Genomic DNA, 17,979 nt, shown 5'->3' with positions numbered 1-17,979 from the left:
ACAGCGTTTCCGTGCGCTGCTCTGGTTTCGCCAGAAGCGGCTTAGTCATGCTGGCCACATGACCCGGAAAAACTGTATGCGGAAGCAGACAAACGCCGGCTGCCTCGGCCTGTAAAGCCAGATGAGCGCCGCAACGCCAGAGTCATTCGCGACTGGACTTAATTGTCAGGGGTCCCTTTACCTTTAACATGAAAATACCCTATCCTGTATTGTAGGATGGGCTAGGATTTGTCTAGTCACTTAATATTCTTCTTTTCTTTGGGCTGTACAGTGGTACCTCAGGTTAAGAACTTAATTCGTTCTGGAGGTCTGTTCTTTTTTTTTTTTTAAATGATATTTATTAAAGTATACATTCAAACCTTTTTTTCTAAACCAATTTCACCGACCTCCTCACACCTCCCCCTTCTGTATTCTAATCTCATTTATCTTATCAGCAAATCCATTCCCATATTTCCCATAGTTTTTAATAATTCTATTCTTTTCCCTTAATCAACGCCCCTGCAAACCACTAATTTTTAAACCCATATCTTTTTAAAGGTAAAGATAAAGGTACCCCTGCCCGTACGGGCCAGTCTTGCCAGACTCTGGGGTTGTGCGCCCATCTCACTCAAGAGGCCAGGGGCCAGCGCTGTCCGAAGACATTTCCGGGTCACATGGCCAGCGTGACATCGCTGCTCTGGCGAGCCAGAGCTGCACACGGAAACGCCGTTTACCTTCCCGCTAGTAAGCGGTCCCTATTTATCTACTTGCACCCGGGGGTGCTTTCGAACTGCTAGGTTGGCAGGCGCTGGGACCGAGCAACGGGAGCGCACTCCGCTGCGGGGATTCGAGCCGCCGACCTTTCGATCGGCAAGCCCTAGGTGCTGAGGCTTTTACCCACAGCGCCACCCATATCTTTTTAGCCTTCATTAATTTTGTAATGTTTATTAAGATAGTCTTTAAACTTCTTCCAATCTTCTTCCACTGTCTCTTTGTCCTGGTCTTGGATTCTGCCAGTCATCTCTGCCAGTCCCATGTAGTACTATTTCTGGGTTAGCGGAGTCTGTAACCTAAAGGGTCTGTAACCCAAGGTACCACTGTATTTTAAATTTTGCATTGCATCTACTTTTAGAACGTTGAGCCGCTCAGAGACATTTTGTGCAGCAATTAAATGAAACAAGCAATAGAAAAAAAAAAAAAATAAGAAAAGCAGTACCGTGTCAATTTCTCAGGGATCAGCTGCCAAGCATGCTGGTCTTAGTTTTAGCTAGCTTCGGCTAAAACACCACATTGTGCTCCTTGGTTTCCATTACGAAAAGAGGTTCCCGTTACAAAGAATGGCTTCAAATTGTACCTCTGCCTCCCTTGCTAGTTGGAGGGTGTCACCTTTGCAAACTGGTCGGCATTGCATTCCAAAGGCTGGAGAGAGCCTGGACCATGAGGGACTATCAGGCTCCTTTGTTTACATCTCTGATCATAGAATCATAGAATCCTAGAGACCACAAGGGCCATCGAGTCCAACCCCCTGCCAAGCAGGAAACACCATCAGAGCACTCCTGACATATGGTTGTCAAGCCTCTGCTTAAAGACCTCCAAAGAAGGAGACTCCACCACACTCCTTGGCAGCAAATTCCTCTGTCAAACAGCTCTTACTGTCAGGAAGTTCTTCCTAATGTTTAGGTGGAATCTTCTTTCTTGTAGTTTGGATCCATTGCTCCGTGTCCGCTTCTCTGGAGCAGCAGAAAACAACCTTTCTCCCTCCTCTATGTGACATCCTTTTATATATTTGAACGGCTATCATATCACCCCTTAACCTCCTCTTCTCCAGGCTAAACATGCCCAGCTCCCTTAGCCGTTCCTCATAAGGCATCGATTCCAGGCCTTTGACCATTTTGGTTGCCCTCCTCTGGACACGTTCCAGTTTGTCAGTGTCCTTCTTGAACTGTGGTGCCCAGAACTGGACACAGTACTCCAGGTGAGGTCTGACCAGAGCAGAATACAGTGGCACTATTACTTCCCTTGATCTAGGTGCTATACTCCTATTGATGCAGCCCAGAATTGCATTGGCTTTTTTAGCTGGCGCGTCACACTGTTGGCTCATGTCAAGTTTGTGGTCAACCAAGACTCCTAGATCCTTTTCACATGTACTGCTCTCAAGCCAGGTGTCACCCATCTTGTATTTGTGCCTCTCATTTTTTTTGCCCAAGTGCAATACTTTACATTTCTCCCTGTTAAAATTCAATTTGTTTGTTTTGGCCCAGTTCTCTAATCTGTCAAGGTCGTTTTGAAGTGTGATCCTGTCCTCTGGGGTGTTAGCCACCCCTCCCAGTTTGGTGTCATCTGCAAATTTGATCAGGATGCCCTTGAGTCCATCATCCAAGTCGTTGATAAAGATGTTGAATAAGACGGGGCCCAAGACAGAACCCTGTGGCACCCCACTAGTCACTCTTCTCCAGGATGAAGAGGAACCATTGATGAGCACCCTTTGGGTTCGGTCAGTCAGCCAGTTACAAATCCACTGAGCGGTAGCATAGTCAAGACCGCATTTTACCAGCTTCTTTACAAGAATATCATGGGACACCTTGTCAAATGCCTTGCTGAAATCAAGGTAGGCTACATCCACTGCGTTCCCTTCATCTACCAGGCTTGTAATTCTGTCAAAAAACGAGATCAGGTTAGTCTGACATGACTTATTTTTCAGAAATCCATGCTGACTATTGGTGATCACAGCATTCCTTTCTAGGTGCTCACAGACTGTTTGCTTAATGATCTGCTCCAGAATCTTCCCTGGTATTGATGTCAGACTGACTGGGCGGTAATTATTTGGGTCCTCTCTTTTCCCCTTTTTGAAAATAGGGGCAACATTTGATCGCCCCTCAAGTTTGGCAGGAAAAACCACGAGCCCCAGAAAGCCATTTTCACTAATCGAGACAGCCTAAACTCCGCACAATATGATAGAAATCTAGTGATATTATGCACGGTCATTGGTAGAATTTTGCAACTGCATGCTCTTAAGCAGAAGTGGGACGTGTAGCAACGTCAACACCCACATGGCCTGCAGAGAAGCAGTGCGCTGGGCATCATGCGCTCTGCTAAGTCCCTTCCTGCACTTTGGAGATTTACGCAAGAGCAGAGTAAGAAGAACCACGAAGGTCATCGATTCTTCTTGAACTTTCAGAGCTGCAGGCATTCCTTCTGCTTTAAGGTCATAAGAACATGAGAGCCAAGAAGAACGGCCGACGAAATTAATGGACTATGCAGAATTGGACAAAATGACAGTAAGGATCTGAAACCTGCGGGACCAGAGGTTTACAGAAGATTGGAAGAAGTCTATGAATTATTTGAAGAGCAACTGTAATCGACAAATTACGCTAGTACGAGTTTTGTAAGGAGAAATATACGAAGTGTTACGAAGTAGAAAAAGATAGAGATACTGGTTATGAGTTTGAAATGTAATAGGGAAAATAAGAAATGCATACTAAGCGATTAGACTGGAAAATTTTCAGACAGGACTGATGGAAGTAAAAAAAAAAATGAGTAAGATGTAAAAGTATGTTTAATTACTGTTGAACATGATATGTTAAAAAACTAATAAAAAATTATATTTTTAAAAAAGAACATAAGGAGAGTCTGCAGGATCAGGCCAATGTCCCGTTTGGACCAGCATCCTGACCCCACTGCAGCCAGTCAGATGCCAGATCCCATAAACAGGATCTGAGCACAAAAGCTCTCTCCTCGCCTGAAGCCTTCATTATACACCAGGCTTCCTCAACCTTCGCCCTCCCAATGTTTTTGGCCTACAACTCCCATGATCCCTAGCTAGCAGGACCAGTGGTCAGGGATGATGGGAATTGTAGTCTCAAAACGTCTGGAGGGCCGAGCTTGAGGAAGCCCGTTATACACCTCTCCTCTCCTGTGGTTTCCAGTAACCCCAGGTCCTGTTAGCTACGGATGATGGGAGTTGTAGTCCCAAAACATCTGGAGGGCTGAGTTTGGGGATGCCTGCTCTAAGCAGTCCCTATGTGGGATGAATTGAATGGTGGGGAGGCCCAGGGCAGGGCCTTTGCAGTGGTGGCTCCATATATGTAGAACTTTGTACTGAAGTGTATCTGTCCCTGTCTCTTTGGCTGACTGTCTAAGACGTACCTATTCCGGAAGCTGTTTGAAGGAGCTATTGTGGTGTAGTGGTTAGAGGGTCGAACCAGAATCTGAGAGACCAGGGTTCAAATCCCCAATCGGCCACAAACCTCGCTGGGTGGCCTTGAGCCAGTCGCTACCTCTCCTACCTGACAGGGGTATTATGGGGACACTGAGATCCAGCTCCGAGGGCCTTCTGGCAGTTCCCTCCCTTCGAGAAGTGAGGTTACAGGGAACCAGGCAGAGGGCCTTCTCGGTGGTGGCGCCCGCCCTGTGGAACGCCTTCCCGTCAGATGTCAAGGAAATAAACAACTATCTAACTTTTAGAAGACATCTGAAGGCAGCCGTTTAGGGAAGTTTTTAATGTGTGATGTTTTATTGTGCTTTTAATATTCTGTTGGGAGCCGCCCAGAGTGGTTCGCCAGACGCCTTCATTATACACCTTTAGGCGCCGGGCAAAAATGTTCCTTTTCAACCAGGCCTTTGGTTGATCTGATTGACATCTTATGCCCTTTAAAATGTGTTGTTGTTGTTGGGGGTTTTTTTTGCGGGGGGGGTGTGCTATTAAGGAAATCAGTCCTGAGTGCTCCCTGAAAGGACAGATCCTGAAGCTGAGGCTCCAGTACTTTGGCCACCTCATGAGAAGAGAAGACTCCCTGGAAAAGACCCTGATGTTGGGAAAGATGGAGGGCACAAGGAGAAGGGGACGACAGAGGACGAGATGGTGGGACAGTGTTCTCGAAGCTACCAGCATGAGTCTGACCAAACTGCGGGAGACAGTGGAAGACAGGAGTGCCTGGCGTGCTCTGATCCAGGGGGTCACGAAGAGTCGGACACGACTAAACAACAACAACATTGGGTTGTTGTTTTCATTTTTATTATGTACGTTATTGGTTAAACCACAGAGCCTAGGGCTTGCCGATCAGAAGGTCGGCGGTTCGAATCCCCACGACGGGGTAAGCTCCCGTTGCTCGGTCCCTGCTCCTGCCAACCTAAGTACATTATTATGTACTTTTTGATTTTGTATATTGAGACCCCCAGGTATAGGGTAGTATATAAATTAAATAAATAAAACAACAACAACAACTAGGGGGGCTCAGATGCAAAGGAACTTAAAGGTAAATGTTGCTAACTTAAAGGTAAAGGTAAAGGGACCCCTGACCATTAGGTTCAGTTGTGGCCGACTCTGGGGTTGCGGCGCTCATTTCGCTGTATTGGCCGAGGGAGCCAGCGTACAGCTTCCAGGACATGTGGCCAGCATGACTAAACCGGTTCTGGTGAACCAAAGCAGCGCACGGAAACGCCGTTTACCTTCCTGCCAGAGCGGTACCTATTTATCTACTTGCACTTTGACGTGCTTTTGAACTGCTAGGTGGGCAGGAGCAGGGACCAAGCAACGGGAGCTCACCCCGTCGTGGGGATTTGAACCGCCGACCTTCTGATCGGCAAGCCCTAGGCTCTGTGGTTTAACCCACAGCGCCACCCGCGTCCCTACCCCATGTAGGACCAAGCAAAAAGCCCATCAAGCAAAAAGCCTGCAAGATCTCGTCTTCTGCAATTTCCAGCAAGGGCCATTCAAAAGCATTGACTGTGGAGCCAAAGCTCTTGCACCTATAACAGCTGTGCAGAAGATGGGATCTCTGCAGGTGGAACTCACTTACCTTAATTAACATATTATTACTTTCTTATGTTTATATCCCGCCCTTCCTCCTGGAGACCAGAAGCACCTGTGGAAAGTCCATCTCCTGAAATCTTAAAGGTGCACTGCCTCTTTGCATGTGGCCAGCCTAACACCATTTCTCTTGACCCTGGCAGTCAGTCCCACACCAAACCACACACATACACACACAACTGGACCCGTGTGTGCAACACAGGCAACAAGCCATTTCACGTGCATTCAATATGTGTACAACCGCACGCACTGCTGCGAACCTGGAAGCGATGTAAAGAGGGCGAAAACAGCCCTAAGAGAGAGCGCAGAAATGGCAAAATGGTGTGAAAAGTGCCTATCAATCCCACAAGCCTTTGCAAGTGTTTTCACAAGAGCCCTTGCACCAACCGTCGAGGCCTATGGAGAGCGTTCGTTTGAGCAAGGTAGCTTGGAGGGGGAAATTGTGGTGGAGTTTGGCGGATTTGCCACCATTCCCACCAGCCTGGCAAGCGCTGCTTGTTTTCAAGAGGGTTTTTTTCTAGCATTTTCAGAGGTTTAGAGCAGGGGTCAGCAAACTTTTTCAGCAGGGGGCCGGTCCACCATCCCTCAGACCTTGTTGGGGGCCGGATTGTATTTTGGGAGGGGAAAATGAACAAATTCCTATGCCCCACAAATAACCCAGAGATGCATTTTAAATAAAATCATACATTCTACTCATGTAAAAACACCGGGCAGCCTCCACAAATGACCCAGAGATGCGTTTTAAATAAAAGGACACATTCTACTCATGTAAACACACTGATTCCTAGACCGTCTGCGGGCTGGATTTATAAGGTGATTGAGGGCCTTAGTTTGCCTACCCATGGTTTAGAGCAGTGATGGCCAAACTTGGCCCAGCAGTTATTTTGGGAATACAACCCCCATCATCGCTAGCTAACAGGACCAGTGGTCAGGGATGATGGGAATTGTAGTCCCAAAACAGGTGGAGGGCCAAGTTTGGCCATCACTGGTTTAGAGGGTGTCTGCAGGCTTTTTCAATGGGTGTTCCCAATATACACAGCGGGTGGCGTTGTGGGTTAAACCACAGAGCCTAGGACTCACCGATCAGAAGGTCAGCGGTTCGAATCCCCGCGCCGGGGTGAGCTCCCGTTGCTCGGTCCCTGCTCCTGACAACCTAGCAGTTCAAAAGCATGTCAGAGTGCAAGTAGGTAAATAGGTACCACTCCGGTGGGAAGGTAAACGGCATTTCTGTGCGCTGCTCTGGTTTGCCAGAAGCGGCTTAGTCATGCTGGCCACATGACCTGGAAGCTATACGCCAGCTCCCTCGGCCAATAAAGCGAGATGAGCGTCGCAACCCCAGTGTCGGCCATGACTAGACCTAATGGTCAGGGGTCCCTTTACCTTTACCTTTAAGTTAGCAAAAATGTATGAGTCAAGTCCAAATACGTGCTGGAAATGTAAAGAAAAAGAAGGTACCTTTTATCATATGTGGTGGTCGTGTAAAGTCATAAAAGCATTCTGGGAAATGATATATAATGAAATGGAAAAAAAAGTTTAAAATATATTTTATTAAAAAACCAGAAGCATTTTTATTAGGAATTGTAGGTACCGATATTCCAAAGGATCAGAAAAAACTTTTTATGTATGCAACAACAGCTGTGCGGATGCTACTAGCCCAGAGATGGAAAGAAGATAAAGTTCCTAGAAATGACAAACCAAGCTGTTGGACTATGCCAAAATGGCAAAACTGACCGGAAAGCTCAGGAACCAAGAAGACAAGAACTTTAAGAAAAAATGGGGGGAAATTACAATTTATTTAGGAGACCACTGTAAGCGGATGAAAACATTAGCAGGATTTTAATAACACTTGTAATGTAACAAATACTATGGACAATATGGACAGATTTAAAATATGGATTATGAAATAATATGCACCTGAAAATGTTGACAATAAAACCCAAGGAGGGGATGGCGGGAAGTCTAGAGATTCAGAGAAATCTCTAAATGTTGATATTTATTTGGTATTGTTATTACACTTGTAAACTCAAACAAAAATTATTTAAAATAATAATAATAATAAAATCTTGCAAACCACTCCTGGGAATATGATTGGGAATGCAGTATAAAAGCACTGATAAAAATGATTTAGTCTTACATTCACCTTTAATCCTTTAGTCCTTGCTTGGTTATAAATGCATCAAAAGGGTAAAAATATTTTGCAGATTCCACCAAGGATTTCTGACAGGGTGTGGAACTGATAAGGGCTGAATCAGTTAAACCAGAAATCAAGAGGCTTCCATAGAAACTTTGCTTCCTTGCCTATTTTTATACTACTTATGAGTTTCCAGCCACTTTGAAAGGTGGGTTACCTGTGAGTAAGCCCCATTAAACACGGACTTACTTTTGAGTAACTTTGAACAGATTGCAGTACAAGTTAAGGTGGTCGGTGGTGTTACACAATTAAAAACATTTCCCTTTAACCAATTAATTAACCTATTATTCATTATTTTAACGTTTTAAGTATTGAACACTGGCTAATGCTTTGTTTGATTTCTGCTTATAGTTCTTTGATTTTATAAAACAGAAAACCAAAAACCACCAATTAAAAAAACCAACAACAGGTTGATGCCAAACCCTTAGCAAAGGCTGGAATCCTATGCAGAATTACTTGAAAGTCCTGTTGGCCTCAATAGGTCTTAATAGGCCAAATAGCTTCCTGGAACTCAGCTGAGCTAAGTGATGTTGGAGGAAGTTAGAGTTAAGAATACAGTATATAAAGCAGGGGTCAGTAAACTTTTTCAGCAGGGGGCTGGTCCACTGTCCCTCAGTCCTTGTGTTGGGCCGGAGTATATATTTTTTTTTTGGGGGGGGGGGGGATGAACGAATTCCTATGCCCCACAAATAACCCAGAGATGCATTTTACATAAAAGCACACATTCTACTCATGTAAAAACACCAGGCAGGCCCCACAAATAACCCAGAGATGCATTTTAAATAAAAGGACACATTCTACTCATGTAAAAACACGCTGATTCCTGGACCGTCCGCGGGCCGGATTGAGAAGGCGATTGGGCCCGGATCCGGGCCTTAGTTTGCCTACCCATGGTATAAGGCATCTGTCCTTAAGTTAACCCAAACATCACACACCACAATCCTAAATATACTCAATAGGTTTGGTAGGCTGAAAGGAATTACCGTATTTTTCGCCCCATAGGACGCACCGGCCCATAGGACGCACCAAGTTTTTTGGGCGGGGAAATAAAGGAAAAAAATTATTCCCCCCCCCAGGCGCTTGTGGGGCCAGCAGCGGGGAGAAGCGCTCTTCTCCCCGCTGCCAGCCTGCAGATCTGGTCCGGGGACAGCGGGAGGATGCGCTGCGCCTCCCCGCTGTCCCCGGAGCTTGCGGGGCTGGCGGCCGGGAGAAGCACGCGTCTCCCCGCCGTCAGCCTCCAAACCACATCGGGAGACAGCGGGATGGCGGCGTTCCGCCTCCCCGCTGTCCCCCGACCTTGTGGGACTGGCGCTGCGGCTCTCCTGAAGCCTGGAGAGCGAGAGGGGTCGGTGCGCACCGACCCCTCTCGCTCTTCAGGCTTCAGCGAAAGCCTGCATTCGCCCCATAGGACGCACACGCATTTCCCCTTCATTTTTGGAGGGGAAAAAGTGCCTCCTATAGGGCGAAAAATACGGTACTTTCACTTGCTTCTACTATAAAAAGGCAAAGAATGCGATTTCTTGAAAGCTAATAGCTGGATAGAATCTTTGGAAAGACTGTGGAATGAAGGTACAGTGGTACCCCGAGTTAAGTACTTAATTCGTTCCGGAGGTCCATTCTTAACCTGAAACTGTTCTTAACCTGAAGCACCACTTTAGCTAATGGGGCCTCCCGCTGCCGCCGTGCAATTTCTGTTCTCACCCTGAAATAAAGTTCTTAACCTGAGGTACTATTTCTGGGTTAGCGGAGTCTGTAACCTGAAGTGTCTGTAACCCGAGGTACCACTGTATTAACTTTACTGCATGCAATGCACTTAGCGAAAATGTGATGAAAATGATGTACAGATGGTATTTAACACCATCTAAACTTGCTAAAATGTGTAAGACCAGAGCTAGCAAGTGTTGGAAATGCAAAGAAAAGGAAGGTATATTTTACCATATGCTGTGGACCTGTAAAGGGGTAAAGGCTTTCTGGGAAATGATATATAACGAGTTAAAGAAAAGGTTCAAAAACCAGAAGCCTTTTTACTGGGAATAGTAGGTGAAGACACACCAAAAAAAATAAGACTGTTCATGTATTTTACAACAGCGGCAAGAATCCTTTTAGCCCCAAAATGGAAACAGCAAGAAGTACCAACGAAAGTGGAGTAGCAGATGAAAATTATGGATTTTGCAGAACTCATGAAGCTGATGGGAAAAATCCAAAACCATCGTGATAAAGTATTCCAAAAGGACTGGAGTAAATTTATACAATATTTGAAAGATTACTGCAAGCAATGAGCATCACTAGCAGGGTTGCCTGAAGACTCGTAACGAAAAGCTCTCTCCCTTTTTATTTTAAGCTAAATTTTAATGCCTTTTTGCAATGAGTGAATCTAGAATTGGGAAACGTATCTAAAATGCAACGATATAAAGGTTGGTTTTGAAAGCTGTGAGGCAGGAGGGAAGGAAGGAAGTGGATGGGCTCTAAAGAGCCAGAGAGGTAAAGTGGATAACAGTGATATGATTGTATATTATTAAATGGAAAACGGATAAAAATTACTTTAAAAAAGAAGAAAAAGCTGGTATTTTTGTATATTCCTAGTATTACAAGGGCACACTGGACTGATCCTGACCACACTCACACTTAGGAGTTTTGGTCTGTCTTAGCTGTAACTGCAATTGGGCTGTTTTCCAACTATACTGCACCCCTAGAGAGGGTCACGTCCTACTTGGGACTCCCGGGGTCATCTAGTCTAACCCCCTGCAATGCAGAAATCTCAGCTAAAGATTGCCGGACAGTCTTGTTATCCTGCAACGGGTTTACTCCTGTTTAAGGAAGGATCCGGCCCCGAGTCTGCGCGAGAGGGGTCGCAACTTGCACACTTGCTCAGCGGGACGGAGGTGTCCTATTACTACTTGTGCGCGTAGAGGTTTTGTTTCCAAGTCTAGACCCGCATCGCCACTAACGTGAGAAACCCCTCCCGCCAGAAAGTTACGTGTTTCTTGTGTTTTCCTATTGTAAACCGCCTTGTGACCCTCGGATGAAGGGCGGTGTAGAAATTCAATTCAATAAATAAAAGCCAACTTTTTTAAAAAAAGCCAAAACGCACTTACCCGGGAGTAAGTTCCATGCAGCTCAGCGGGCCTTACTCCCGAGTAAGACCTGTCCGGCAGAAGGCAAAGCCTTGAGCGGCTGCAAGGAAAAGAAGAAGAAAAAGTGGCGGTCGTTGGTTCTGCGATCCCAGGAGCTCGAGAGGCTAATTTAATTTAATAAATAGCAACAATCCTTGAACCTACTCGGGAGTAAAGCCCCTCCTTTGAACTCGCCGTAAAAGAAGACCGGGCGGGGGGAAACGGGCATTTGAGTCCTAACTGCAAGCAACGCCGCAGGCCGCGGGGACTCCTCGTGAGTAAAGCGAGGCAGTCCTCCCTGCGTGAAGCACAGGATCAGGCCCCAAACGGGGAGGCGTTTCCCCGCTTCCTCAGCTAGCGGCCACAGGACTACTCTGAAGTAAAGCGGCTCGCCGAATCGGGGCCCCCACCCCACCCCAAAGGCGAGGAGTCCGTGCGCCCCCAGGCGAGGCTGCGCGCCGTGGCGCACACCTGGAGGAGCAGCGGCGGCGGTGGCGGCGTTGTCGGCGAGGCGGCGGCGTCTCTCCTCCCTCGGGGCCGGGGCCGGGCCGCGAATCAGGTGCTGGGAGAGGAGGAGGAGCCGGAGCCGGAGCCGGAGCCCGAGGGCTGGCAGCGGCCGTCGCCACCAGCATGGCGGAGGGAGCCGAGTGCAGCGCCCGGGGGAGCTTTGCGCGCCGCTTGGAGTGAAAGGCAGCTGCGCGCCGCCGCGCGTAAAGTTGCCCTTGCGCCCGCCCAGGGGAAAAGGCGCCGCGCCGCCGCGCCATGGATCTGGCCGCCGCGTGAGCCGGGAACGGAGGGACGGGAGGCGCAGCCGCCCCGCGCCATGGCTTCCAAGGAGCGCCTCTACGAGCTATGGATGCTCTATTTTGCCAAGGTAGGCGCTTCCCCTTTGCGCGCGCGCTTGCGCCCCTATTTTGGGGGGGGGAGGCTGCGCCCCTCTTTTTTAGGGGGTCTCTTTCCTTCGCCTTTGGAAACACCTGCGCCGACTCCTCGGGAATAAAAAGGACCTCTGGTTTGGGGGGTACCTGACCCCCCCCACGTCTGTTGTTACACCTCCCCAGAAACCCTGCCTCTCCTCCGAATTTAATCCTTTTGTTCCTTGTTTTGCGTTTATTTGGGGTGCGTGTGTTGTGCACCCCTATTGTTTATTTCCTTCCCATCTCTTGGGGGTACCGGTTGCCTTTTTCTTTTGGAAAATACCCGGGGGGTGGGGTGGGGGGGAGGGAGAGGTTACCTGCTTGCTCTTAAGTTGTTTGCCGCCTCGCACCTGTCCAGGTAAATCGAGGACTCTCTTTCACCCTCGATTAACCTGCCCTTTCTTTTTGTTAGCGGGTTCCAGCGGGTCTGCAGAGAAGGGAATCTTCCGTTCCTTCCTCCCCACTCCACCAGTTTGCTCCCCACCGACCTTTGCTTCTCCTTTGCACCTTTTGGGGGAGCCTCCTGCGGCACCCCACAAATCGGCTCCAAATTTTATTTTTGTCTTGGCAAGCTCCCAACACCATGCCTTCCTTGGAGCGAACATCTTTCTCTTTCTCTACCCCCCCTTTCAAAACACTGAAGTCAGACCACAACACCTGTTACCTGCGGTTTAAAAAAAAACACCACCACCAATCCTCTGGCTTGGAGATGCTCAGAATTTGAACCCGGTACCTCCTATAGCACTTCCAAGTCCCGCTCAAAGTCTCCTGCACACTACTTGGGTTTCCTGCAGTCCATAATGTTTATTAGCTTGTTCCACCTGTCACCCCTTTCTTTGTTCCACCTGTCCCCCACCCCCAATATTATATGCTCCTTGGAAAGTTCACCTTAGTGTTGCGGTTCAGGATCCATGACTCCTCTTAAGCCTTACGAAGTTAGTCACCATGTCCCTTTAACTTCAGTAGGCCTACTCTTGGGAAGGTACAAACCTAGGACTTTCTGCCTTAAGTTTATTGGAGGGGACAATGTCCATTTCCTGACCCCCTGCTGATGCCCCCCCAAAAAAACTTCCTGGTGTGGGTGACTTTGGACCCACCCCCACCCCCCTTTGCACCTGCTAACCCCCCAGTTTCTTTCATTCTCCTGGGACATCTCCATGCCTGGAAGAGGCGATTTATTTTTTTCAAAGGGAAACGCTGAGCGAACCTTTAATTTGCAGACAATATAATCCCATCCATCTCCATGCAGTTTCATGGGGTACTCCCCCAACTCTCCGACAATTACCTGAAATTCCTGCGCTTTCTATTCCGCCTCGCCAATTCTCCCGGCGCAATTCCTTTAAAGCACCAAAGAAATCTTAATTCCTTTGCTTCCCCCGTCTTGGGCGGTGGGTTCCTATTTTGGGGTGGGGGTGGGTATTTGTAGCTGCCAGAAAAAAATCCCTAAAGGGGAGCATTTGCTGGGGGGGGGGGGAGAGAAAACACCAGGCGCCGGGCTCTCCTTTGCCTATCCCTCCCCTTCGCTGTCTGATGCAAAATAGAATTGCAAATTTTTGCAACCCCCTGCGGGTTCCAGTCTGAGAGCAGGAAGGTGCGCTTTCTATTGTGACCTGTGTGTGGTGGACTTGGGGAATCGCGGAGCAAGTGTGCGATGCGCGCGGGGGTGTGTGTGTGTGTGTAATGGCTTGGATTGGATGGCCGTCAGGTCACCCCCCCCCCACTTTCCTTGGGGACGGAATCTCGGCGATTCACTCTGTGCAAAAACCATTGTTCCTTTCGCAAGGGCAAGGAGAGACAAGGGATCATTTTGCGAGTTCCTTCCCCCATTTCCCTCCTTCCCAATTAACACCCCCCCAAAAAATAACCCAAACCTGAAGCAGGCCCTTAGGGAATTGTGGCGTAGGAGAGTCGAATAGCTAGTCTACTTCCTGGGTCCCTTTGCTGTGTGTATGTGTGTGGTTTTTGGCTGCTTTTTTTGGACGGGCTTTTGTTCCAGGTCTGCTTTTTCTTTTCTCCATTTAAAAAAAGAGTGTGGGGGGGGGGGCGGCCGCCTCAGGAATGTTTGCATGTGCTCACTCCAGAGACACGTGTGTGTGTGTGTGTGTGTGTGTGTGTGTGTGTGTGTGTTGTCCGGATCCTTCGGCTGGGTTTTTTGTTTGTTTCTGCTCTTAAATAAATAAATTAAAGACACAATAGCCTGGAGAAGTTTGCATGGGAGGCGGCTCGGAGCAAAGGCCTCCCCTCCCTCGGAAATCCTGCTTCTTGTGTGTGTCAGCCGGCAAAGCATCTCTCCTCCCGAGGGGCAGGGAGGGGTCCCTTGCACGTTGATGTGTGCAGGTCGCAAATTAAGAAATTATTATTTAATTGGAAAAGCATATCCTGCTCTTGCCGATTCTGCTCAATAATAATAATAATAATTTATTTATACCCCACCCATCTGGCTGGGTTTCTCCAGCCACTCTGGGCGGCTTCCAACACTATTATTATTATTAATAATAATAATAATAATAATAATAGTTAATACTAAATTTATTTATACCCCGCCCATCTGGGTGGGTTTCCCCAGCCACTCTGGGCGGCTTCCAACAGAACACTAAAATACAATAACCTATTAAACATTAAAAGCATCCCTAAAGAGGGCTGCCTTCAGATGTCTTCTAAAAGTTTGGTAGTTATTTTTCTCTTTGACATCTGGTGGGAGGGTGTTCCACAGGGCAGGTGCCACCACGGAGAAGGCCCTCTGCCTGGTTCTCTGTAACCTCACTTCTCGCAGGGAGGGAACCGCCAGAAGGCCCTCAGAGCTGGACCTCAGTGTCCGGGTAGAACGATGGGGGTGGAGACGCTCCTTCAGGTCTACTTGACTGAGGCCATTTAGGGCTTCAAAGGTCAGACCAACACTTTGAATTGTGCTCGGAAACGTACTGGGAGCCAGTGTAGGTCTTTCAAAACCGGCGTTATATGGTCTCGGCGGCCGCTCCCAGTCCCCAGTCTAGCTGCCGCATTCTGGGTTAGTTGTAGTTTCCGGGTCACCTTCAAAAGTAGCCCCACATAGAGTGCATGGCAGTAGTCCAAGCAGGAGATACTTAGAGCATGCACCGCTCTGGTGAGACAGTCCACGGGCAGGTAGGGTCTCATCCTGTGTACCAGATGGAGCTGATAAACAGCTGCCCTGGACACAGAATTGACCTGCGCCTCCATGGACAGCTGTGAGTCCAGAATGACTCCCAGGCTGCGCACCTGGTCCTTCAGGGGCACAGTTACCCCATTCAGGACCAGGGAGTCCTCCACACCAGCTCGCCCCCTGTCCCCCCAAAACAATACTTCTGTCTTGTCAGGATTCAACCTCAATCCATTAGCCTCAAGCAAACCTCATGAGCAGGTAGCATATTTAACACACCTTTAAAGCACCCTAAAGATCCTAGAAGCTGTGTGGTTTCCCTGTTGCTGAACCTAGCACACTTACCAAACTATAATTTCCAAGGTTCTTTGGGGAGGGGGAAGCCTTGTGCTTTAAATGTACGGCATATGCATAGCTGTCACATTCGCTGTATGTTTACAGCACATTTAATGCATGTGGCTTCTCTCAGAAAACTCCAGGAGCTGTAGTTTACCTCCCGCAGTGCTACAACTCCCGGCACCCTTGACAAACTTCATTTCTGAGCATTATTTGCAGGAAGCTGTGTGCTTTTAATATAGGGTGTATATGTAGCTTGTACATTTTCAGTGACCGTGGAATGAAGAGGGGGAGTCAGCTGGGAAGCTGGAGAGAGGGCAATGGAATGGAGTGCCTTAGGAAAGGGAGTGGCTGGCGGGGACCAGGAATGTGAAACACTCCACGTTGCGACCTTTCCCTGCAGGGGTTGATAATTTACTGCAGGTTTCGCCAAGCTGGTGCTCTGAGATGTTTTGAACCATCAACCCATTTAACTTTCTCCCCCACCTAGCTACTCCTTATACAGTGGTACCTTGGGTTACATACGCTTCAGGTTACAGACGTTTCAGGTTACAGACTCCGCTAACCCAGAAATAGTGCTTCAGGTGAAGAACTTTGCTTCACAATGAGAACAGAAATCGTGCTCCGGCAGCAGCAGGAGGCCCCATTAGCTAAAGTGGTGCTTCAGGTTAAGAACAGTTTCAGGTTAAGAACAGACCTCCGGAACGAATTAAGTACTTAACCCGAGGTACCACTGTACACCCCTTCCAAAATCTGCTCTGAAGGACTGGGTGAACCCTAGAATAGATTTAGGGGTTCACATGAAGAGAAGAATGGAACTGTGTGAATGGAACTTTTTCGCTGGGTACCACACAAGGAATTGCATCAAACCAAGCTTTACTTAGGGTAGACCCCTTGGAAATGGATGGGCCCAAGTTTTCCGTGTCCATTCACAAAATAAACGAGTTTATTTTGAGTAGGGCGAACATTGAACCCCACCCAGTAATTAGGAAGCTTGACAGTTTCAAAATCGTAATTAATGTTTTCACAGGTGATTGTCCCCTCCGAGTGTGTGAATCGGGAGATCACAGGCAGTGATTTGGGTTGTTAGAATTTATTCCTCAACAGTTTTCAGTACAGGCGATAAGAGTCTGAGACTCTGCATCTCAGGGTTGTGGGTTCGAATCCTGCTTTGGGCAAAAGATTCCTGCATTTCAGGGGGTTGGAATAGATGGCCCTCGGTGTCCCTAAGAACTCAAATTTTGTGATTCTAAGAAAAGGAAGGACCTGCTGTTGTCTTTTAAATGTTTGCAAATACAGTATTCCAGGCGACACCTCTACATAACAGAACGCTTAAATCACATTTAAGTGTGCCTTAATTTCCCCCCTTCAGTTATCTCGGGTTAAATACTTGTGGAATGTCCGGTGGAGGCAGTGTAGTGAGCGTCCGACTTGGAAGACCCGAGTTCGAATCTCGCTCGGCACATGGAGCTCACTAGATGTGACTGTGGGCGCCCCTCACCGCCTCGCAGCCGAACCTACCCATGGCTGTCAACGTTTCCCTTTTTTTAAGGGAAATTCCCTTATTCTGAATTGGATTCCTCGCAAGAAAAGGGAAAAGTGGACAGCTATGAACCTACCTCACAGGGCTGTTGTGGAGTTTAGATGGGGAGGGGGGAGAACCGTGGGTGTTGAGACCAAAAAGCAGCGCCGACTTTTATTTTTAGCCTTGTTTGCCGAAAGAGATCCTTTCTGTTTTCCAATCTCCTCAGGCGACAATGACCTGAATGAATTAGGGCTGGATTTGCCAAGCCCCTCGTTGGACTAGTGGAGCAATGAGCTGGGGAATTTCCAGTCGCAAGTCACAGATCTAGGGCAGCTCCCTTGTAAGGGGGCACGTATTGCGTTCAGAAGGTCGCGGGTTCAAATCCGGGTACCCCCCCTGCTGCATTGTGGAGAATAGCGCTGATTGCTTTCCTGGGTAGCAGCAGAGACACAAACCAAACGTGTGCCGGGCATTTTCAAACCCTCAAAAAAGCGTTGTGAGGTTTATTTATTTACTTTTAAAATATTTGTATTAGGAATTTCAGCAAGACATTTTATCAAAAAACATATCATCCTTAATCCCCCCCCCATAAAATAACCCCCCTCCCCCCTCCAGACTTCCCTCAGCACCTCTCTCTGGTTTATCAACAAATATTACTCTCTGCATGTTACAAAATTGTATGGATCCTTAATTTACCTAACTGACTATTGTCAATAAAAAAGTTTGCGAGTGTTTATTCAAAACCTGCCGAGGAGTCCAGTTCATTTTGTTGCTTCTTTAAGTACTTTGTAAAAGGTTCCCATTCATCTTTAAAGTCACAGTTATCCTTGTCCCGTAGTTAATAATAATAATAATAATAATAATAATAATAATAATAAATTATTTGTACCCCGCCCATCTGGCTGGGTTTCCCCAGCCACTCTGGACGGCTTCCACAGAGACCAAAAATACGCTAATATGTCATTCATTAAAAACTTCCCTGAACTGGGCT

General features: G+C 47.6%; 1 protein-coding gene across 1 annotated transcript in view; it reads left to right on the top strand.

Annotated features, from left to right (window-relative positions):
* Positions 1–8,623: 8,623 nt before the first annotated feature.
* NBEAL2 (neurobeachin like 2) overlaps positions 8,624–17,979 on the top strand; it is a 216,620-nt gene continuing 207,264 nt past the window's right edge. The window contains exons 1-2 of the mRNA XM_083703871.1: positions 8,624–8,963; positions 9,441–11,966. Of these exons, the coding sequence (XP_083559997.1) occupies positions 11,916–11,966 (51 nt within the window). The 5' untranslated portion in view covers positions 8,624–8,963; positions 9,441–11,915. The remainder of the gene's footprint in view (positions 8,964–9,440; positions 11,967–17,979) is intronic.

Source organism: Podarcis gaigeae (assembly GCF_964106915.1).
Source record: "Podarcis gaigeae genome assembly, chromosome: 12".
In the NCBI taxonomy this organism is placed as follows: Eukaryota; Metazoa; Chordata; class Lepidosauria; order Squamata; family Lacertidae; genus Podarcis; species Podarcis gaigeae.
This window is presented reverse-complemented; position numbering and strand designations above follow the sequence as displayed.